The 22,889-nt window shown below is 34.2% G+C and overlaps 4 protein-coding genes across 7 annotated transcripts; 2 read left to right on the top strand and 2 right to left on the bottom strand.

Moving 5' to 3' along the window:
* On the bottom strand, window positions 2,430-10,153 carry LOC104758379 (UPF0505 protein-like). 4 transcript variants are annotated; one of them, XM_010481237.2, is made up of 23 exons: window positions 9,946-10,152; window positions 9,039-9,239; window positions 8,859-8,889; window positions 8,575-8,759; window positions 8,090-8,249; window positions 7,796-7,892; window positions 7,544-7,713; window positions 6,914-7,077; window positions 6,513-6,704; window positions 6,338-6,427; window positions 5,987-6,067; window positions 5,758-5,901; window positions 5,538-5,620; window positions 5,171-5,312; window positions 4,992-5,075; window positions 4,328-4,489; window positions 4,163-4,250; window positions 3,704-3,778; window positions 3,499-3,565; window positions 3,233-3,332; window positions 2,988-3,104; window positions 2,847-2,903; window positions 2,430-2,745 (listed from the first exon to the last, which is right to left on the bottom strand). In XM_010481237.2, exons 1-23 carry the CDS (start codon window positions 10,060-10,062, stop codon window positions 2,635-2,637), a joined length of 2,718 nt encoding a protein of 905 aa, XP_010479539.1. In that variant the 5' UTR covers window positions 10,063-10,152; the 3' UTR covers window positions 2,430-2,634. The 4 variants fall into 4 exon arrangements, with proteins under 4 accessions (XP_010479539.1, XP_010479541.1, XP_010479540.1 ...); XM_010481239.2 differs by having other exon boundaries at window positions 2,850-2,903; XM_010481238.2 differs by having other exon boundaries at window positions 8,575-8,756; window positions 9,946-10,151.
* LOC104758378 (stigma-specific STIG1-like protein 3) lies at window positions 14,275-14,779 on the top strand. The gene has a single exon (XM_010481236.1). The coding sequence runs from the start codon at window positions 14,315-14,317 to the stop codon at window positions 14,777-14,779; it is 465 nt and encodes a 154-aa protein (XP_010479538.1). The 5' UTR covers window positions 14,275-14,314.
* On the top strand, window positions 16,634-19,766 carry LOC104758377 (AUGMIN subunit 4-like). Its single transcript, XM_010481235.2, has 12 exons — window positions 16,634-16,885; window positions 17,025-17,072; window positions 17,212-17,670; window positions 17,833-17,929; window positions 18,064-18,109; window positions 18,463-18,556; window positions 18,739-18,810; window positions 18,888-18,946; window positions 19,030-19,098; window positions 19,193-19,244; window positions 19,357-19,434; window positions 19,520-19,766. Exons 1-12 carry the CDS (start codon window positions 16,751-16,753, stop codon window positions 19,580-19,582), a joined length of 1,272 nt encoding a protein of 423 aa, XP_010479537.1. The 5' UTR covers window positions 16,634-16,750; the 3' UTR covers window positions 19,583-19,766.
* Window positions 19,669-22,462, bottom strand: LOC104758376 (calcium-dependent protein kinase 33-like). The gene is made up of 8 exons (XM_010481234.2): window positions 21,438-22,462; window positions 21,226-21,366; window positions 20,960-21,112; window positions 20,757-20,872; window positions 20,509-20,676; window positions 20,299-20,426; window positions 20,107-20,206; window positions 19,669-20,024 (listed from the first exon to the last, which is right to left on the bottom strand). The coding sequence occupies exons 1-8, from the start codon at window positions 22,120-22,122 to the stop codon at window positions 19,950-19,952; spliced, it is 1,566 nt and encodes a 521-aa protein (XP_010479536.1). The 5' UTR covers window positions 22,123-22,462; the 3' UTR covers window positions 19,669-19,949.

Raw genomic sequence — 22,889 nt, 5'->3', positions numbered from 1 at the left:
TACTCATTGTCCTGTTCATTATTGTCTTGCATTAGTTCATCATAGTAGTTTCTATTTCTGTTCTAGCTTCATATAGTCATAATCATTCTGTTCCGTTCACATTTAGTTCTTAGTTCTTGTAGTTTTACTTTCTGCATCTTTACATTTTCATCTTAGGATTGTTAGTGACAAACAATCTTTGCATTTGGCTTAACTTAGATTCATATACATATCTTAATTGTTCACAAACACTCATTTAAGATTGATACCTCTTATACTGCAACAACATAAGGGGAATTGAAACACCCATCCATCTATCCATTCATATCTCACCATTGCATACATTCATCATCATTCATTCATCACCCACATAGCAAATCTTGTTTCACCCAGATCTAGCCGCCCAGGTTTTTATCTATCCCTATTATGTCTTTCGTTCTCTTGAGTAGACTATATTTGTTTGGTCATGATAACAATAAATCTTGTCCACACTATAAGTCTGCAGATTCCATGTCCGGTGGACCAGATCCACCCAACCACGTTTTTGTGCACCACTATCAAATTTTTCCACATTGCAGGATTCGCTGTCCGATGGACCAGGTCAAGCCTACCAGGTTTTTGTCCACCACTATCATGTCCTTCGTTTTTTTGAGTTGGACCATATCCGTTTGGTCATGTGTTTTGTGTCCATCGCTAAGAAAAAATGTGTCTAAACTACAAGTCTGTAAATCCAATGGACCACGTCTATCAGCGAAAGTTTTGCTGCCGAGATCCGATGGACCAGATCTAGCCGCCCAGGTTTTTGTCCATCCCTATTATGTCTTTCGTTTTCTTGAGTAGACTATATTTCTTTGGTCATGATAACAATAAATCTTGTCCACACTACAGATCTGCAGATCCCGTGTCCGGTGGACCAGATCCAGCCGACCACTTTTTTGTCCACCACTATCAAATTTGTCCACATTGTAGGATCTGTTGTCCGATCCTACCAGGTTTTTGTTCACCACTATCATGTCCTTCGTTCTCTTGAGTTGGACGATATCCGTTTGGTCATGCGTTTTGTGTCCATGGCTAACAAAAAATGTGTCTACACTGCAGGTCTGTAAATCCAATGGACCACGTCTATCAACCAAAGTTATTGTCCACCATTATTATATCCTTCGTCTCTTGAGTTGACCATAGTCAAGGTTTGGTCTCATGATTCGTGGACTAAAAATACAGGCCAACAACAAAGGACAACAACAAATGCCAAATTCTGGACTAAAAATACAGGACATCAAATTGTGGACTAAAAATATATATGAAAAAAGAATTATGTCCATAGTTAATATTGTCCACCGTATAAACTGTAATATCTATACCAAACAATTAATCACTAGCTTATTTTTCCTTTTTTCTTACAAGGGTAAATTTTGTCTTTTTATTTATACCACAAATATGAAAAGTGGTAAGAAAAGTTAAAACTAGCATTTCTAACAACTTTTGTTTTAAAAATGACATTTCTGGCCAAATTCCCTTTCTTTTTCTATTAGCTTCGATTTCCTTTTTTTTTCTAAGTTGTGAATATTTACAAAATTCGTCGTGATTATATAGAATAAATATAATTAAGGTTTAGAAAACACCTTAATGATTTGAATATTACGTATAAATGGATGATACGAAATCTATGTAGAACCTATTAAATGATAAGAGCTTACATATAACATATCAATGATTTAGCATAGGACGATCAACGATTACTTAAGAGTTATAAAAAACATTAGAACTAATCTATATATAATTTATCGGAGTTTTCTTCTTCTCGATCACCTTGGAGAGACTTGAAAAGTTACGATGGAACCAGAAAGTTGGTTTACCAAATACATAGAGATACGGAGTTCAATTAGCTAAACCAATACATAGAAGTTGATTTCAGATCATCGTAACAGAGTTCCGATTGGTGTTCAACTTAGTGCTATCTTTATATATTTAGGTAAATAAAAGTTTTCTTCTTGAACTATATATCTTGGTTAATTAGTTATCATAGGGATGGAAGCAACGTACACCTGGTTACTTTAAATGGTCTTCGATGAACAATTACGAATTTGGAAATGGTTACACCCTCCGGTTCGGTATGAATTGAGTCAACTTCTTCACCAACCCTTCTGATAGAAACAGAACGCTTCCGGCAAATGCATGGTTTTCTACTTCTCTAAACTCATCGTTAAATGCATGTGTTATCATGTAAGCCTATTATGATGTATGTTTTCATTATGTTGTAACAAATGAAACTTCATTTCTTACAAATCATAAATAAATAAATGTTTTGAGAAGCTTTATACTATGGAGTATTCTACAACTCATTAGCAGCTACAACATATGAGGTAAATGTTGTCAGATTTATTTGGGTGTTGCCTTTAATCAAATGCACTTAACAAAGAAAGTACCAATAAAGATAACATTATTTTAAATAGAAAATCTAAAATTTATACAATACTCAAAACTATATCAAGTTATTTTCCCAGTTCCTCGTTCTTGTTATTATGACACAAAATCACAAATATATATATACCTAGTAAAGTAGAAAAGAATCATTGACTGGATCCAAATCCAACAATCTCACAAGCTTTGTTACCACCACAGTTGAGAACATACAATTTAACATTTCACTCGATGTCATAATTGAAGAGATTTCTTAGTCGATTCGATGTACCTATCGTTGGCACCCAAACAACCTTTTGCTGTTTCAAGTAAACTCAGGCAAACTTGTGAGACTTTCTCATTCACCTGCACATTCATCAAACATGTCACCAATCCAGCTATAAATAATAATGTTCAATCAATCATGCAGGAATGAGAAAAATGCAAAACTCAGGAGAATATAGTACAACTAGTGCTGATGATATGCAATTGCAAGCTTCGAGCGCCATATTCCCGCGAGTACTCTGGAGTAATAATATATATAACCTCGAGTTAGCTAGAGAACAAAATCAAAATGTTTCTTAGTAGTGGTATTAGTATTTTTTTACCTGTGAAGACTCTTTCTCAATAGCATTTAATAGTTCACCTAGGACTAGCTGAGTGAACGAGACAAGTTCCTGCTTGTATGATGAATCACCAAAGAACAGCAAATCGTTCCCAATTATCTGCATAAAAATAAGTAAAACCTAAACTTTAGATTTTCTAATCAGAAAATAGACTGCCTAGACTAAGGAATTTCGGCAACTCAACAAACGTTTTGTATGTAATAAGATGATGAGAGGCATATAAATACCTCTGGATTGGCAGAATGGTAAGGTAGATCATCCTGAGAAAGTGTTGAGGACACTGAAATAATGGCACAGAATATCTTCACCTTCAATCTCGGTATTGCCCTACAACATTACACAACGTCAGAAAACCACACATGCATAAGGGATCGTAAAATGTAAGATATTAGGAAAGGCATAAAAACAGCAAAAGAACAAGCATATGTATGTCCCATTACTCATATTTAATATGTGCATGGCGGAACGTACTAGGTCTTTCAGATAGGCGTACCATGAACTAGAGCAAGTAGCAGAAAAGATGCTTTTAAGGAACTCCATCACGCCTTTCTCGGGATTACCTTTCCAATGGAATATATGAAAAAAATAAACTCAGCTATGAAGCTCTGAATAAATAAGGAAAACAAAAAAACAATTTGGTGATAGAGAATCAGAACTTTATTTTGAGTAAAAACTATCCAACAGATTCCACCATTTACCTGGGACCATGACCAAGAGGCTGCACAATTTGCATACAACCGAGGTCATACTGTCTACATCAATTGATTTTAAACCTGATAGAGAAAATGTACAAGATATTATACCATCAAGTTAATGGCATCAACATATCTGATGCATACCCATTTACAGGATGGTAAGGCACATACTATCTAGAGAAACAAATAAAAGGCCCTAATGAACAACCGAAAATGGAAAAAAATGAAGCCTACAAAGCTAGAGTGATGAAGAACAAAGATATTCATCTATACTTTTTAAAAAATCATATAAGTAACCAGTGCATGCATATCGCCGACCTTAGAATCATCGTTATTAAATTTAAAGCAAGTACTCTCTTTGCAATAACTGGAATTATCATCGTCAGACTAGTTTTATTGCTTCTCACTTGAGAATCTAGTACCCACTAGTTAAATTGAACATTTCTAGACAAATCAACTCACCATCTGTCACCGGTACATTCTCTAAATACTCAACAGCTGACATGACCAGTCCATCGGAATGAGAAATTAAACCACCTAAAAGTGCAACCTGTAAAACAAATTTCAGTAAGTATATTATTACGTTGAAGTTTCAGTGTAAAGGACTGAAAAAGACAAAAACATCACCTCAGCAGTTTCAAGATAAAGATTTAAGTGTTTTGTGGGAGTTGAAACAGATGGGATGGTCACTTCGCTAAATGCTAGGCAAGATCTTACAAAGTTGATATGCTTCTTTCCTGCTTTTAAAGCTTTTACTGCCAAGGTGTTGCTTGAACGGACAAGTGTCTCCTGCAGCCAATGACCATAAGCAAGAAAAATGATCACAACATCAAGCCAATCAAAAAGTGTGATAATTTTTCTTTGTGACATGCTCTAATGCAAATAAACGAAAAATTCTGTATATGTGCTTCTCTCTTCTTATTATATGTGCTTCTTTTCTCAAATATGTACCTTACAATATGTAGATAAATTTTGCGGTAATTTATAGAGTTACACCTAATTCATATTATGTTGCGAATTCTTGTATATGTAGTTATTATGTATAACTTGGATCATCCACCAGATGGCATATACGCTGCTTGGCCCTCAAAATTCAAGGATACGTATCTGTCATGACTAAGCAAGAAAGGGGACTAGATAATAGCAATGCACCATAATTAAATGATTACCTCATGAACTACTTTAAAGAGGTAAAAGAATGCAGAAGGCAGGAACTATACAGGGTCGTCCACAGGTATAACAGTATTAAAAGTTAAAACTGATACCGAAGAACAATTAACTTTTTGCTGACCTTAAGGTCATGTATCCCATTAAAGGCCTCACGACACTCTGCCAAAAACATCAAATGGCGTTCCATTTCTGCCTTGTAGTCAACCTAAGCATCAAAAGTGAAGTAAAAATAAACTAACTTGACAAAAAGAACAAGTACTCATTGGTTTCGTAATAATGTAAGTGGAACTTAAAAGGTACCATTTCAACAAAACGAGAAATTAAATGTGATGTCTGTCTATTGTCATCATCCTTTATGTTAACGAAATCTGTAGCATCATAAAGAGCCTGAGAAACTTCAAAGAGAAATTGCACTGTTGTTGAATCACAAATGCAGCCATTCCTGCTCCAAGGGAAAAGAAACATGTATACTTTTACCAAGAGAGAACAAGAAAATTCCATACATCAACATAAGGATCATAACTATATACAAATCCCTTCAAATAGGATCCCCAATAACTTGAAGGGAGCTTGTTTCTCAACTTTACAATGGTCTATGTGCTCCCATCCAGTATGTGTGAGATTTGAAATTCATATTAAGAACGATGGAAAAACTAATAAGCCTTACCTAATACCCATGTTAAGAAGATGCATGTTGACACTGCTCTTTGAAGTCCCAGACAGAAGATCCAGAATCTCGATGAAATGATTCTAGAAGGTAACCAAAGAAGTTGTTTAACTAGTTAATGATATTAGCCAAAGGAATAGACAATGACTCTATTTGAATGCTCCGTATTGTTTCCTGAAAGCCTGAAAGTAGATAAAGGAAAGAGGGAAGAAAGTATTACCAGATTAAGTACTTCTTGCAAGTTCTCGAAATGAGAGAGCAGCTTCAAAATTATGGATTGCAAACTTGCTTGTTCTTCTTCAGAAAGAAACTCGTCGCAAGCTAGACTTACAATATCATCCAAGAGAGCATCCAGATGATTTTCCTAAATCCATTAAAACAGATTAATAAAATCTAAATAAACAATATCAGAGAGTTTTCATGAGTACAAAAAAGCACTTCAGCCTCACCATCTTGTTCTGCAACATAAGATCCACATATGCATCCATAATTCTTAAGTAGTCATACAGTGACTGATACTGAGAAGCAACCTGTTATTATAGTTACATATAAATTTCAGTCTATTGCAATAGTCTCATCACCTTTCTCTTTACCATAGCTTTTGTTTACATATTTCATGTGCCAAAAAAGGAGTATTACGCAAATCAGCAATCAGGAAAGAGTGAAATGAATCTTTTGGTAAATGATGTGTATATATAGATATAAAGTATGTGAGAATGTCACCAACAGCGCAGGCAGAAAAAAAAAAAAAAAATCCATGAGAATGAATTCTTGTTTAAAGAAAAAGAAAACACCAAAACCTGAATAACTTCAGTAATGAGTGAACTGAGAAAACCTTCTTGATATTTCCCTTCAGACAATCTTATTCCAAGTAACCTATAATTAAAAACCTGCTCGACAAAGCAGTACAAGATAACAGGAAGGGTTAGACTCAATAGAGTACATATTTTATTTAATCTGAGATGAGGATATAACCTGACTAAAGGAACAATCATTGCTGCATTTAATCATATCCAGGATCTCCATCGCTAGTGCACTAACTAATTCAGATGGGAGTTCCTTGAGAAAATGATGAAGTAAAATGGACACATGCGAAGACTTGTAAGACGACTGAAGTTTTTTTCTTCCAAATCCAAGCTCCTCAAGCATGCCCAAGACATTGTTCTCCTGTACACTAACCAAATTTTAGGATAACAATCAATTCATCACAAACCATGGGACGGAAAAATAAAAGTCTGGCAGGAATACTTTTGCCTCGGCAACTAGTAATGCAAAACCAACTATAAAAGTGCTTACTGAAAAAGCTCACTGGGAATGGGCAAAAAAAGACCGACAAAAAGCTTTCAGTCACTAACCGCTTAAGAACAGTTACTAACCTGACGTCCAGTCAGAAATAAGCATTTCATTACATACTCGATGGCTGGTTCCATCAAACTAAAAATCAACTTTTTATCATCTGTAATATAGGAATACCCCTCCTTGTCCACTAAAACAGGCGCCAATACATCTTCAATATCCTTGATGCATTTGATTAAATATCCTGTTATATCATGGTCAAACTTATATATCAAATGTCTTCCTAACGAAAGAAAAATAAAACATCTCACATAAAGCTAACCGTTGGCAATTGGCATGTAAACGCATAACTTCAAAATTCTCAAACTGGAGGATTCTAACATTATGAATCATCTTGCTAATAGCAAAAGGATAAGAGACACTTCATTTACAGATATTCAGTCATGATGCAATGATTAACGAGAACTCCCATGTTCTATACTCACGTCAAACAGATTTACTCCCTTCAAACTACATTCACTCATGACAAGGAAACTCATGAAATAATAACATCCAGATTCTTTTCCATAACTAGTAAGAGTGTCTAGGGTAAAATTCTATATACATTCTGATTTAAGAAAGCCAAGCTTTTACTGCAAATTGCAAACCATTATGATTTTCCACTACATGTGCAATAGCACTTTGCTCAAAGAAGAATAGAATAAGGTTACCTGAATTGCAGAAACCGAACTTCTGCATGCGATGCACCATATAAAGACGACAATACAAAGATGCCAGTGGATCTGCGAGACCTCTCACCATCATGACTAACCGATCCAGAACTTCCATGGGTTGATTAATGAGGAAACGCCAGCAAGGTAAAATCGCAAGCTCTAGATAACTATAGGCATACAAAGAAAGGCCAAAGCTAAGGCAGATGAAGGTAGGGATAATAAGAATATAATGATTGATAGATGCTTTACATGCGAGGGAGAAGTTCTCGAACAGAACCAACTTTGCAAAACCAGTTATAGCAAGTTTCTCTTGCTTCAAGGCAGATATCACTTGCTTGAAAATCATCTGTCTTTAGCACAAGTTAGAAAATAAATTATAAGCTGCAACTAGAATTAAGGATACATGTTGGGCATCAAATGTATGTGTCTGATTGTAATCCTTAACAGATGCCCAGGTCACATGAACCCATATTCGAAAACACTATGCTCAGGAATATATATTATTGCTCGAAAGAAACACATGATTAGAACAGAAATACATACTCAGTAAGGAGCAGATCACTGTTCCATCTACATCAAGTTCTGCTTTCTGTTTGATCCGTTCCCACACCATATCCCCAAGCATATCTAGCATGTCAGTGACAATGACAAAGACTGTAGGATAAAACTGCAAAACTGTTGTATCCATCAGAAGTTTTGTGACCTACAGAATGGAAGATATTATTGAACCATAAAATTATAATAATCCAGTTAGTTAGGAATAGTTCCCTACAGTTAAAAACTGCTTCTAACGTGAACAAGTATTGAACACACAGATTCAATTGAACATGAGCTTAAGAGAGAACTATATACTGGATATCTCAATCTAATGAATCATATTTAGTTATTCATACGGGAAAAAAAAAACAAAAAAAAAAAACCTATACGTTAATGATAGAAGAATAGAACACAAAATCATTTTCTTATTTTTCTGCAAACAAACCCTCCATCTTTTGTAGCAAAACCATTTGACTAGGGAGGAAGTTAACCTTTATTGATAACTTTAACGATGTTACTCGATCTTCAGCCTGCCAAGCGCAAGTTATTCCATCTCTTAGCTCATGCAATTTGGCTATATATTCCTGTTGGTTGATTATTTTGGCAGTCTCTTCCAGAGAAATTTGTTCGCTGCCGGTTTCCTCCGAATGGGAAAGAGCAGAAGGGGCTTCAACTGCTGATTGAGTAAAGCAAAGTGAGAGTTGTTATGATATGCATCCACGAGTTTGGGAAACAATATAGCATTACATATTTACTTGGCATAACAAAGACATACCTTTGGAACCTTTCATTATTATATTAGATATCTGTAGAAGATGGGTAAACAAGTTAGAAAACATGAATTAGGGAAACACCAAATGATCTTTCTAGCTGTATGATCAGTTTTAACCAAAAGCAAAAAGAAATCAATCTGTAAGCAAATAATATAAGACTTTATGCGAAGAATATACGTAACTGGAGAATATGAAATAACTTTGGAGACAGGGAACCGCTGCATCAAGATTCTTTTAAGTGATTTCCACTCCTTTATTTGATCATGAGTCACAGCTTCAATGGATATAGAAGTCTCTTCAACGTTCTCTTCCGCAGAAGCATTCACATCCAATCCCCTCAATGGATCAAAGAAGTCAATATCGCTACTCCGGATAGTGTTAACCTACAGATTTTATAAATCAATTTGTCAAGTCTTATAATGCATCAATCCGCTTCAAGAACTTGAAATCAATACGGAAAAAAAATCGAGGAAAAGGAGTCCTATTTCGTCTAGATCAAAACCTGAAATAACTAAGTAAACTCAACAAGCTATGAACTTTGTACTCATCACAAGATATATACACAAATGCGTAGCAACAGAAAACTAATATATCTTGTCTATAATTTTTTGTTTATGTGTTCAATGCATAAGTTCTAAAAATCATCACTAGAACACAATTTACCCGCATAAACTAAATAACAAGAAATCTCTTAAAACACCTGTAGAAGAACTGATTACTGAGTTCAGTCACCGCAAACTTAACCCAATAACAGAAGTACACTAAAAAGTAAACTCACAAGTAAACAGTAAACCCCAATAACTTGATAGTGTACACAACCTAGTAAACTAGCATTCTGTCCACCACAAACTTTAAGTGATTGAAGAGAGAAATCAACGAAATAGAAAACACCACTTTGATTGGTAAACAATGTCTACTGTTCACTAAACATGTACATAAATAATCATCCCAACAAGCCGAAACAGTCAATGTATTGAGGTTTTGCACATTCCCAAATTCAAACCCTAAATTAGTCGCTGCAAGAAGATTGCTGAATTTGGAAAGGGGAACCAAATGAGGGAATGAACTCTAAAGAAGCGTATCGCAGACCTGTTGTTGACGGGAAACAAGTGTAGAGGAGAGAGGATGCTTGTGAGCTTGTGATCGAGGAAGGAGTTGAGATTCATGCGTAGCTCCGTAGTCTCGACGCCGGAATTCGAACTCCATGGCTTTGTGATTTCTCTTCGTCGTCGTCGTTGTTGTTCTCCGCCAGAGACGACGATCTGCAATCCTGCTTTTAGACGACGCACCAAAACGCTAACAAAAGGTGCCGTTTTAATGAAAAGTCAAATTGAAGTAAGACACTGACGTGTCCAAAAAATAATTCTAATCCAACAACGTACCGAGTCGAACCAAACTACTAAACCAAATTAATTTCGTTTAACGTAGCTAATTTTGGAAGTTGCCCACTTTGTGCAACTTTCTTTCTTTATCATGTATGTATATCAATCTAAGATTTACTAATTTTGGTGTTCTTCCTTTCAGTTTCTTTGTTTTTTTGCTTTTCCTTGCACTAAATAAAGCTATATATCATTTTGATATCTTATTGGAAGCTCATTTGAGCAATATTATCCATCGTTGATGGGTTCAAAGAGGTAGTTTATTTTGTATTCAACAACAAAAAGTTATAACATAGCAAGTAACGGTTACTTTCACTTTTTATTGGGATGATGGGATCATTGACCTCAGTTCTCCTCTCTTTCCTTTTTTTTTTTTTTGTATCAAAAGAAAATGATCAAATAAGCCTGCCTTGGCAGTTGGCACTTGTTCGAAAGAAAATTCCAATATTTGATTGTTCACGCCTTAGATCGATTAAAACTGTTTTGGACATTTTTTTGTAATTAGACAGTTTGATTATTTCGGGCATAATCATTCGGATTGATAATCTATACTAATATTTTTGCAGCATTTTTTGCTCAAAAATACTTTTTGGAACGTTTACACATTTAATGTATTGACTTTAATATTAGTTATCAAAAAAATTCAAAATTAATTATAGGTAAGATTTTAAAAAATAAGAAAATCTTTTTACCTTATTCAAACATAAATATATGATTCCCTTTAATTTTATTTGAATTTTTATATAAATTATCTTGAATTATTCTATAATGCATTTAATTAATAAAAATTGTGATTTTTACTGCATATGGTGTAATACAATTTTTTAAAAACAGACATATATTACTCAATAGATGAATAAAAAATACGGGTACAATATCCCACATCGCCTCAAAAAATTATAAATTGTTTAGAGTCATACTATAAAAGAGACCAAAATGATTCATAATACAATTTAGTAGAAAGCTTGATTTATCAGGCATTCAAACTTAAAAAACTTTTATTTGGTTTATTCCGATTCTTTATTTAAAAGATTTTTAAAAAGTTAAATATTATAAATATTTATATTTTTTAGAAAGTTAAACTTTATAAAATTTTAAAATATTAATAATATTTAAATGTTTATGAAGTTTCAAATATTATAAATATTTAAATTTTATAAGAAGTTTAAATATAAAAAAATATTTCAACTTTAAAAAAAAGTTAGAAGACTTTTAAAATATTAATAATATATTTAAACTTTTACAAAACTTCATATATGAGAAATACTCAACCATTTTAAGAATTCCAAGTATTATAAATATTTAAACTTTATAAGAAGCGCCAATCTTATCAAATGTAAATGATTACAACCTTAATAAAAAACATATCAACTCAATCTAATATTTATAATACAAAACAATAAATATTAAAAATTAAGATTATATCGTGCGAGTTAAAATATCTCGGGACAAAGTTGTATAGCGGGATGGGTTTTGTCGATATTTATATAAATTAAAAATATCATTAATTTGGTGTTAAACGGGTAAAACATCATTTCATTATTTTGTTAACACTATCGGTATCCGAGAATAGACATATCTAATTAAATTGATTAATAAATATTATGTAAAAAAAATTATATTGCAGTATGATATGGTTTAAACTTTAAACCATAAAATTAACAATTATTATATAATTATAACATATTTAACCAACAAATGCAATTTATAATTTAAATGTTTTAGTTATAAATAATTTGTCCTACGTTGTACCACGGGTCCTAATCTAGTACTTGTGGTATACATGCAACACTATTTAAATGTAGCACTTAATATAGCATAATGATATTAAGGACCCTAATATTAATGGACTTTTCATAATTATATACATAGTGAATTTTTATAGCCAAACCAACTACTAATTATGAGAATTTTCATTTCAAAAGCTAGTTAGATGATAAATTTAACTCTTAGGCCATCTGCATTGGCAGAACAGTTTGTGTGTTCTTAGCCCAATAAAATGATAAATATATTGAACAATGCTCATAGAACACTTTTTTGGTTCTTGATGTAAAACTGATTTTGGCTCAGTTCTAAGCTGACGTGGCAAGCTGTGAATGGATACAATTTTTTGCAAACAATTTTTCACAAATTAAAAGAGGATTTGATTGAGAATATATGGAATAAATTTGGACATTAAACTATGTAGTAATTAAATAAAATGTTTGTGTGCTTTAATTAAGTAATATGTTTGTTTGTTTTTTTTATCTTTAATGTTTTTTTTGTTTCATAAATATTTGGTATTGTATTTTGAATTTTAGTAAAAGTTTTATAAGTTTGCAATTTAAATGTTATTTTTAAAGTTTTTATAAATGTAATATGTTTAAGATTATTATATTATTAAATCTTATGATCTTAAACATGTTCTCCCAATAACAAACTTTTTAACAAAATATCTAAACTAATGATTTTACATTATTTTCATAATATTTTTACTGAACACCCAAAAGTGTTCCCCAAATAAAGATGCCCTTATGTCAAGAATCAATATATTTTTTTCAAAAAAACAAAAAACAAAATCAAAATTAATAGTTTTTGTTTACCTAATAATTATAATTTAATTTATTATAACATCTAAATGAAAATCATGAACTATAATTTTAAAAGGTATATATATATATATTAAATCAATTACAATTATAACTTAGATTTGAATTTGATAAAAAAAAAATATATATATATATATATGTATTACGTCTTTCCACGGCTTACGTAAACCCCACTAAGGTGATAATATACCTAGTACACTAGGCTAGCTAGTAGACTAGTAGTAGTTAACTGATACGTTCGACGACAAGCAAACCTATACGTACGCTAATATCAAATGGCACGTTCATTTTATAATAAACAAATCCAAGTAAATTATAGGCTATCAAATTAACAAAACAAAAGAAAAATTCACAAATTAAAGACCTAGGTCGCAATATGTTAATCATGAATAAAACCTAATTTCTTTCATATACTTTTCATAATTTTGTAATTAGTTTTCTTTTAACCAAAACCGTGGGCAAGTTCCGTTGATTAATCTCCCATCATTGTTAACTGAATGAAAAAATACTGCCACGATGTTAAGTGATAAAAGGATTATTCAGTGAAAAGTAATGTTATTATTATTCGGCCGACGATGTACGAGAGGGCACAAAGACTTGGAACGAAAGTCTCCATCGATTAGGTATTTAATTAACGTTGCTTCGCCATACAGCATGCCTTTATTTTCTCGTCCAGCCACACTTTTAACGTCACATTCCGGCTCTTCCTTAATAACCGCTTTATCAATTTTTTTTTTCCATTGATCAAGTGATTTATGCTTAAATCAAGTTGGTCATATTAGTATTACGATTATTATAATAATGGTATAAGGGAAAAGTTTAATCATTTTTTCTCGTAATTATAATTGAGTCTTAACATACGATGAGTTATATGATGAGTATACGAATAATCATGGAAACTTACGAACTTGTATTATACGAATATATATGATACAATATAGGTTATGGCTAAAACTAACTCGTCGTGCTTGGTTGTATATAACCATTCATTCAATTCTTTTTTGTGGCTACTATCAGATGCATCAGTAAGATATGATTAAAGCTTCAAACCCAAGAAGCATAACATATGTATATAGTTATTGATCCAATAATACAGAGAATATTATAAGCGATTAGAGGAAAGAAGAGAATAATATATATTAATACACTTATATGGTTCCTGCTTCCTTCGTTCACAATTGGATCTCAGATAATAATAATCAGCAAGACCTAAACAAATACACAAACTTACGCTACCAAACAAAATAGTTGTTTGAATATAAACTTGAAATGTCCAAATTCTTGGAAAACTAATTACAAATTTTTTGGACTTTGTGATAAAAATATTCAACATTAATGAAGAATTATTTGAACGTACTCTACTCCTTTTCCATCACATGTATAGCTACTACAAAATAGAACGACTCCTCGAACTTTATATAAACTCTACTTCCTTCGCCCTTCACATATACTTCACGCCCCCCAAATCTCTCTATAACGACGAAAGTTTCCATGGGGCTTAAGAATATCATCTTCGCAATATCTCTTACAATCGCCATAACCATCATCGTACTGGTCTCTACAGTGTATGTTAGCAACAACAAAACGGAAACACAGATGCAAACGCAAACGCAGACGCTCATTACGCAGAAGCCTCATAGGGTGAGCCGTTTCTTGGCGCAGAACGTGAAAAACGGTCGCAACCCTAACGCTGCAGATCATTGTAATAAGAACGAGGAGATATGCAAGAGTCAAGGAACATACAACTCCACAATGTCGTGTTGTAGCAACAAGTGTGTTGATGTGGCTTACGATAACGATAACTGCGGCGCATGCAAGAACAAATGCACGTTCACGCAGACTTGTTGTAGAGGAGAGTGCGTTTACTTAGCTTATGATAAGAGGCATTGTGGAGAGTGTAACCATAGTTGTTTGGTTGATGAGTTTTGTGTCTATGGGTTGTGTAATTACGCGTGATATATGTTATTAGTTAGTTTCTATATTAAACTTTGGTATTTTTATTGGTAATTCCAATATGGATTTATATATAATATAATGTCATTGTTTGGGTTTGTTGATTAATGGATTCAGAAATTTGAATCAAGAATTTAATATGGATAGATTTTCTTTTTTTTTTTTGGGTTTGATATTACGAAAAGGTTCAAAGAAATGGAGAGCATAATCACTGATCACTGGTGGTGGTTTATACGTCGAACTAGGTTATAAGTTTCGACGATAAACATGATCATCTGTTTTGGAATGTAGTATCGTGAAAAAGTTTGTAATTGTAAAGGTCAAGATATATGATTCACTAAGTTAGAATAGAGTTTTGTGCGAAAATTAGAACATAGTGTGTGTTATGGATGAACGAATAACATTAAAGTTTACTGATGAAATCAAAACAAATATAAATGTCATTTAAACATCAATAACAGTTGCTACAAACTCAATATCTTTAAATTTAGTTAAAATGTATATTGGACCGTTTGCTTTTATAGTTGTCTAAACGATGCATGAAGTTAAACGAAGATCCTTAAGTAAATCTTAAAAAATTAGGGACAAAAATGATTATTGGAATTAATAATGGATTATCGAGCAAAGAGGGTATTAACAAAAAAATAAACACATGCAAATGCATAATAAGTTCACAAATCACAAGCAGCAGATGACACGATCCAAGAAACACAGATAATAGAATAACAGGAAGTAAAATTGTAGTATTCGAAGTTTAAATCGCTAGATCCTAAACTTGTCTAGATCTAAATTAAGTCAAATAGTATAATATGTCGAGTTTCACACGCAGTACCTCTCTCAAGTTTTGCTCACTAGTGAGTATTCTTCATACTCCGTGTTAGCAAACAGCCAATATTTTGCTAAATGGCATTTTCCGGGGATCTTAAGTCTTAACTATAGTTGATTTTCGTTATACTAATCTGGAGGTGATTGAAGACGCTTTAAGTCAAAGAAGTATACATAGATATTAGATGTTATTATTAGTTCATAAATATATAATTTTAAAAAAGTTTGAAAAACAAAAAGCATTTTCTCATGGTTGGAAAGGCATCTTGACGGGTCAAGAACTTATGAGAAAAGGTCTTGGTTGGAGTGTGGAGAATGATTCTTCTATTCGGATTTGGTCAGACCCTTGGATGTCTAGAAAAGAATTAGCTTCTTCCTTTTGGCCCTCCCTTGGAAGCTAGTTCATATATATTTGGTTGTAGAGGACCTCATTTCTCCGACCACTAGTGACTTGGACTTGGCCATTTGCCTTCACCTACCTCATTTTTTTTTTGGACATTAAAAGCACCATTTCGTTAAGTTAAAATTTCAGTCATGAGACTTTCATCATCTAGGTACGTAGAGCCAAACAAGACCCAAAGAACTTACATTACATGGGGATAGAGATAAACACATGTAGGTATGCTACTAATTAACTAACAACCTCACCCGGACAAAGGAACGACAAAAAAACATAACTAGTATGAGGTTCCCATTTGCAATCACATCCTCTGTTCTCAGAATACACATGAAACATTGGTACGGTCAGCCAATCAGGATATTTCTCATACCGAGCTATATCATGTTGTATTCTGAACCTTTTGCTTCAGTTCAAGTGCTCAACATTAATAAAAATTAGGAAGAATTAAAAAATAATTAGAATATGAAGATTTTTGAAGGACTTCATCTCCATGTCTAATTTATTTCTTTATTTCAAATTATGTTTTGTGTTCATAACCCAATTTTTTCTGATTGGGTTAATTGATAAATTTTGCTTTAACTAAGAGTTACTTAAGCATTGGTTGCATTGCCCAATTTTATTGAAAACAAGATAAAATAAATTAAAGTGAGACTCAGACGTATATTTAAACCAACAGTCGCGGCAAAGGAGGTAGATATCGAATCAGATCTCTCGCCGGAAACGTCACACCGCCGTATTATATTTATCAAATGGTGAAGGCACTGCAAGGCGCGGCTCAGAATCTGCCGGCCGATGTCAATCAATTGATCGATCAGTTAGAGCGTCACTGCTTAGCTCCCGATGAATCTCTTGTTACCAAATCTGCCTACTCCGATCTTCAACTCGTACGTAATCCCTCTCTCTCTCTCTCTCTCTCTCTCTCTCTCTCTCTCTCTCATCTCTTACGAGGATTGGCTTCAGATTTTGTTTACCCATTCCCCTAATTATCATCTCTGTTAGAAAGTAATTGTATCGACATTGCAGGCGAGAGAGGAGATGTCTCGGGAGAGACTTCGGTACTTGGAAGCTATGGTAACACTCTCACTCTCTTCTCATTTCCGAATCGTTTTTGGGTTTAATTCAATTTCAGGATTTGAGTTTAGGGTTTAGTTTACAAGATATGCAATTTAAGGGACTCACTTTTTTTTTTATTATCTGTGTGTTTGTTTAGGCTATATATTGTGAAGCTGTAGCTATGGTAGAAGAGTATCAGCAAGCTATTTCAGTGGCTAACCATGGTGGGGTTCGGGATGTTCAGAGTCTATACCCTCAACTTGGTTTGAAGAATTCTCCTCAGGTTTATGAGACTCTAGAGCATAGGTTGGTGGTTGCTGAGGCCGCTCAGAAACTGAGGCTACCTCTTATCTCAGATGATGGTGAAATTCATGAGGAAGAAATTGAGAAATGGAGTATACTATCAAGAAGCTCTCTTGATAGTGCTACCACGAGTTTCACGATTAGCTCCACTTCTAACTCTGTCAACTATTTGAATAGCTCTGTAAACAGCGTTGCTGGTGGGGCTAGTCTTAGTGCTGTTGATACTGATGTAGTTGGTGGTGTGCCAAATCGCTTTCTTGGAATAACTCCTGCTTATTTATCCTATGTTCAGCTCCAAAATACTATTTCAATGGTAATGTGAGATCATACTTTGCTTCGTATTGGTCTCTTCATTACTCTATTGTGTGCCTTCATCTGCTGATTGCAAGATAGTTTTGCACTAATTCTTATGATAGATTGGGTTATGGATATCTTTGGGTATCTAATTTTTTCTCTTTTTGATGAATTTGCTTAGGACATGGCTGACTACCAAATGTTTCTTGCCCGTGAGATAGAAGGTCGACTGAAGGACAAATGTGATAAGTTGGCTGATGCCATTGTTGATGACTCGGGTAAGATCTTCATTACTAGCAGACTGAGTAAGAGGTCTTTCGTTCCTTACCCAAATTCATTTGTTCCTGTCCTTAATGTTAAGTTGCGTGCGGATAATGACCAGATTTTTCTTATTCTCTACATTTTATGACAGATTCATCAACAGGAAATCGAAATTCAAGTGCTAGGCTCCCAGAAAGGTTAGCTTTATCTCTATGGTTTAACTATGGCTAAAGACACCTAAAAAAACAAACTTGATTACCTGATGATTTTAGTGAAGACTGATGGTAACTGGCCTTTCTAGAGATATATATCTTGATAATTTGATATACATGTAAACATATTGTAGCTATAAGCCAAGAAATTGCAACTGGAAGCCTTTTTTATATGAAGGGATCATAGCCAAAGAGAAAAAGTTATGTTAGTGATAGGTATTCTGTTTCTCTGTAAAGTTTATCCAGAAGTCTTGAAGGAGCAGATGACTTTCCCACACTTAGCCATCCTCTTATGGTCTCTAACATGAATCAGTGACAATGTTTTCTTGCATCTCCAGGGTTAAGTTTATAATTGAAGAGATTGAAAGGGATGAAGCAGCTCTACGAGAGGACCTCTACTCGGCTGACAGGAAGTTTGCAGAATATTACAATGTAGGTTACTCATATTGTATTTTGCAAAACGAAAATCTAATTACCAGGCTGTTGCATGATATTTTTCTTAAATGTTATTATATAAGTTTCTACATTTAAATAAAAGCTACTGCCTGTGAATTATCCTTGTAGCCCTTAATGCTAGTAAGTTCTGATGACTTTTCGTTTTTATTTTGAACTAGGTCCTGGAACAAATACTCGGGGTGCTTATAAAGCTTGTGAAGGATCTAAAGTTAGAACATCAACACAAATATGTAAGGGTTTCAGTGTTTCCCAATTGATTTAATTGCTGCCAGTTCACATTTAGCTTACTCTCTTTATATTGTTACAGAATGACATGCAGAAGACTTGGTTGTGTAAGAGGTGTGAGACCATGAATGCAAAATTGAGGTATCATCTCATCTTTTACTGCTTAGGATCTAAATTTCAGGCTATTGCAGTAGTTAAGATATCTTATTTGTCTCCACTTGAAGGGTTTTAGAAAATGTTCTCCTCCTTGAGACATACACCCCTGACTCCATATCAGCTCTGCACAACATCAGGTGCGGAAATCTGTTTTCCAGACATGTTTCTTGCCATGTATTTGATGAACCCATCACCCCGTCTCTCACCTGCTACCCTTATTGTATTTTTTAGGAATTATCTAGTCGAGGCTACCGAGGAAGCTTCAGCTGCATACAACAAAGCGGTTTGTGTCTTTATCCTCTCTTCCATCGCTGCTTAGCTCTAAACCCTGTTTTCCTGTCTTCGTTGGCATCTTACTCCCGGTTAATTAATCGAACCGGAAATATGACGCACAGGTTACACGGCTTAGAGAATATCAAGGAGTGGATCCACATTTTGATACAATTGCCAGACAGTACCATGACATTGTTAAGGTACTGTCATTCCACCTTCTGGATTTGATTTGACTTGTGGGAATGCAATAATACAAATTATGATAGGAGCTTGCGTGTTTTGCAGAAACTGGAAAATATGCAGTGGACCATTCATCAAGTAGAAATGGACCTCAAGTCTCAAGACTGATCAGTAGTTTTGTTAACACTTGTGAGTTGTGACATATTAGCAAATCTGATCCTCCAGAAAGATTGGACTGGGAGAAAAAATCAGTATTAATTTAAAATACATCCAGTTGATGTGATCCACTACTTGTAATATACTTACATTGTGTTATATTCCTTTGTTATATATATTGGTCCTTACAAACAAATGAGATAACCAACCAGTTTAACAGTACGAAAACAAAACCTTAGGTAATGAAACCAATCTTTTTTTTTTTTTTCAACAAAAGGCCTCCCTATATTTGCCTAAACAACAATAAAACAACTCTTTGTCTTTTTTGGCTTTAGATTCCGACATAGAAGACACATAGAATGTTAAATGTGTTAGAAGTTTAGAACAGTCTTGGTTGTTGTGGATTCCCACTTCTCATCATAGCACAAAACTCGTCATAGTTGATTTTACCGTCCTGTAACAAGAAAGATAATTTTTGGTTAGAGATTGAAAACCAAAACGTTTTAAGGGAGAAAGACTTCTTCTTTTGGCTTTACATTATCGGAGTCGACATCAGACAAAATCTCTTTGATTGTAGCATCATCTCCCATTCCATATTCCTTCAAAGCAGCCTCTAGCTCGTCTATCGTTATATATCTATCAAACACAATTCCAACAAAAAGTCTCATCCATCATGCCTACAAATCTATTTACCGTTCGTATCAAAAGCAAATAAAAAGATCACTTACCCACTCCCATCTTTGTCAAAATGTTGGAAGGCTTTGTAGAGGCTTTCATTACTTTCAAGCCTATGTCTATGCATCGTTGCAGTAATAAACTCAATGTAATCTATCGACCCGTTTCCATCAACATCAGCCTGAATCACCAAAAAAACTCGAATATGAGCTTTTAAAACATTCAAGGAAAATGAAATATCTTTGTCTTAGTCTCAAACTTACAGCATCCATGAGCTGTTTCACTTCGGTTTCAGTGAGTTTTGATCCCAACTTGGCTAATCCTTCTTTCAATTCTTCATATGTGATTGTACCACTATTGTCTGTATCTATATTAGCAAACATCGCCTTTAAGCCTTGTATCTCTTCCGTGTCAATATTCTCCGCAATCACCTGTTTCATATTTAAACAGTAAGAAGAAGAAAAAAAACACAAAAGGTCTGTCAGAATTTAGCAACATCTTTGATCTAAACCTTTAAAGCAAGTTTCTTTAGCTTATTCATCGCTCTAAATTGTTTCATCCTTGAGAGAACAGCACTATCAATAGGTTTATCCGATGCTTCTCCACCTTCTCTTAGCCATGGATGCTCTAAAAAAAAGGTAAACAAACCACATTTTCAACATTCAAGTAAAGTATACAAGAAGTAATCATAACTAAAAAGATCGTTTTACTTACGAAGAACTTCAGCAGCAGAAACCCGTCTTTTAGGATCTTGAGTCAACATTTTACGTACCAAATCCTTAGCACTAGTGGAAATAGAAGGCCAAGGTTGGGTATCAAAGTCGATTTCACCTTCCAATATAGCATCAAAGATCCCTTTCTCCGTTTCTACATTCCCCAAAAGCCAACAAAACCATACTCATATATACATCACCAAACTAAACTCTTCTCAAATATATAATATGAAACTAAAAAAAAAGACAATAACAGTATCTTATTACCAGCCCAAAATGGAGGTACACCGCTAAGTAGAATGTAGAGTATAACTCCAGCACTCCATATATCGATTTCTTTACCATATCTACGCTTCAAAACTTCAGGAGCAACATAATATGCACTCCCAACTATATCTTTATAACTCTCCCTGCATAAAACAAACTCATCATGTCTCTTCCTTTCATCAATTCTCAACAAAAAGATGTAATAATATATATACCTTCTTGGATAAAGACTGATAAACCGAAATCAGTGGCTTTGATAAGAGCCTTGTCATCTTTGCTAGACAACAAGAAATTCTCAGGCTTTAAGTCTCTATGCATCACACCCATGAAATGACAAATGTTGACAACATTCACAACCTGTCTACAAACAGAAGCAGCTGCTCTCTCACTGTAATGTCCCTTCGCTAGAATCCTATCGAACAATTCTCCACCAGCACAAAGCTCCATCACCAAGTTCACAGCTTTCTCGTCTTCGTAAGCTCCTTTAAACTCAACAATGTTAGGTTGTCCACTCAGATGCTGCATGATCTGAATCTCTCTCCTCATATCCTCTTTATCAGCTTTAGTCACCAGTTTCTTCTTCGAGATCGACTTGCAAGCGAATCTCTTCCCTGTAGACTTCTCTGTGCACAGATACGTTACCCCAAACTGGCCTCGACCCAGTTCTTTGCTCAGCGTGTACAAGAGTTTCACGTCTTCGTACGGCTTCTCGAGTATAGAAGCAGCAGCACCACCACTGTGTTTCTTCGGCGGATTACGCCACGGCGGTGGTTGATTCGTTCCGGTGGGTTTCTCAGGCGGATCTTGATGGTTACTACTCCTTCCTCTGTTCTCGATCTCACCGTTTTGTTGTGGTTTCATCACCAATCCGTATTTCTTGGCTAAGCAGTTTCCCATTGCTTTCTCGTCTCTGATCTAGCTCAGATCAGCTCAAAATATCACGACCCAGATACCAAAGATGGAAACTTTCCTGAATTTTTTTGCCGAGAATCAAGAAAATAAAACAGAGAAGTATATGCAAAGGTTTGATTTTTATTTGTGGGTGGGTTTGTTTATACTACAAGAAGAGCAACGAACTTGTTTCATCAAGCAATGATTTTTGTGAGATTTAGAACAAAATTTGGTTGTCTGAAAAGTTGAATTGCAGAAGAAGAATCATGAAAAGGTTGGGAGAAGAAAGTAGTGGAGGGATTCCCTAAAAGGTCGGCTTTTTGGGCAGCTGTGTGTGGACTGTGGAGTTTAGTTATTAGTTGGTGTGACATCAAATTTAATAAGACAAGTCAACTGTTTCTGATTTGATTTTATCGATTTTTCTTTAATATTGAACTTTTTCTTAAGTTTTCAATCGTTTCCATGTGAAGCAGCAACATTGACCACGATGAAGGTGATGATTAATTTAAAAAGCTTATTTGGTTTCAAAGCATTAACGGCTTTCATCCATAATCCATAGCATAGTACATAAATAATATAGTTGAAATCATTTTAAAATCAGCATTATTGTAAAAATTGTCATAGTGAAGGAGAAAAATAATAAAATGCCATGCTCAGAAAAGTATATAATCGATCAGAAAAGTATATAATCGAAACTTCCCTAAAAATACAAACAACACTTGATGATATTATAACCAACATGAGAGATAGGTGATCAGTAACGTTTTAATGTT

The sequence above is a fragment of the Camelina sativa genome, chromosome 17, assembly GCF_000633955.1.
Source record: "Camelina sativa cultivar DH55 chromosome 17, Cs, whole genome shotgun sequence".
In the NCBI taxonomy this organism is placed as follows: domain Eukaryota; kingdom Viridiplantae; phylum Streptophyta; class Magnoliopsida; order Brassicales; family Brassicaceae; genus Camelina; species Camelina sativa.
Note: the sequence above shows the minus strand (reverse complement) of the source record. Positions and strands in the feature narration are given on the sequence as shown.

What these genes read in the sequence shown, in the direction of transcription:
- LOC104758376 (XM_010481234.2), bottom strand. Translation starts at nt 22,122, where the DNA reads ATGGGAAACTGCTTAGCCAAGAAATACGGATTGGTGATGAAACCACAA. An exon ending in TGTACCTCCATTTTGGGCTG is followed by an intron (nt 21,113 to 21,225) that starts GTAATAAGATAC and finishes TGGGGAATGTAG; the next exon opens with AAACGGAGAAAGGGATCTTT. An exon ending in TTTGACAAAGATGGGAGTGG is followed by an intron (nt 20,207 to 20,298) that starts GTAAGTGATCTT and finishes TGTGTTTGATAG; the next exon opens with ATATATAACGATAGACGAGC.
- LOC104758379 (XM_010481237.2), bottom strand. Translation starts at nt 10,062, where the DNA reads ATGGAGTTCGAATTCCGGCGTCGAGACTACGGAGCTACGCATGAATCT. An exon ending in ATGGGATACATGACCTTAAG is followed by an intron (nt 4,490 to 4,991) that starts GTCAGCAAAAAG and finishes CATTGGCTGCAG; the next exon opens with GAGACACTTGTCCGTTCAAG. An exon ending in TTGAGAAAGAGTCTTCACAG is followed by an intron (nt 2,904 to 2,987) that starts GTAAAAAAATAC and finishes TTATTACTCCAG; the next exon opens with AGTACTCGCGGGAATATGGC.
- LOC104758378 (XM_010481236.1), top strand. Translation starts at nt 14,315, where the DNA reads ATGGGGCTTAAGAATATCATCTTCGCAATATCTCTTACAATCGCCATA.
- LOC104758377 (XM_010481235.2), top strand. Translation starts at nt 16,751, where the DNA reads ATGGTGAAGGCACTGCAAGGCGCGGCTCAGAATCTGCCGGCCGATGTC. An exon ending in AGTGCTAGGCTCCCAGAAAG is followed by an intron (nt 18,110 to 18,462) that starts GTTAGCTTTATC and finishes TTGCATCTCCAG; the next exon opens with GGTTAAGTTTATAATTGAAG. An exon ending in TCAGCTCTGCACAACATCAG is followed by an intron (nt 19,099 to 19,192) that starts GTGCGGAAATCT and finishes TGTATTTTTTAG; the next exon opens with GAATTATCTAGTCGAGGCTA.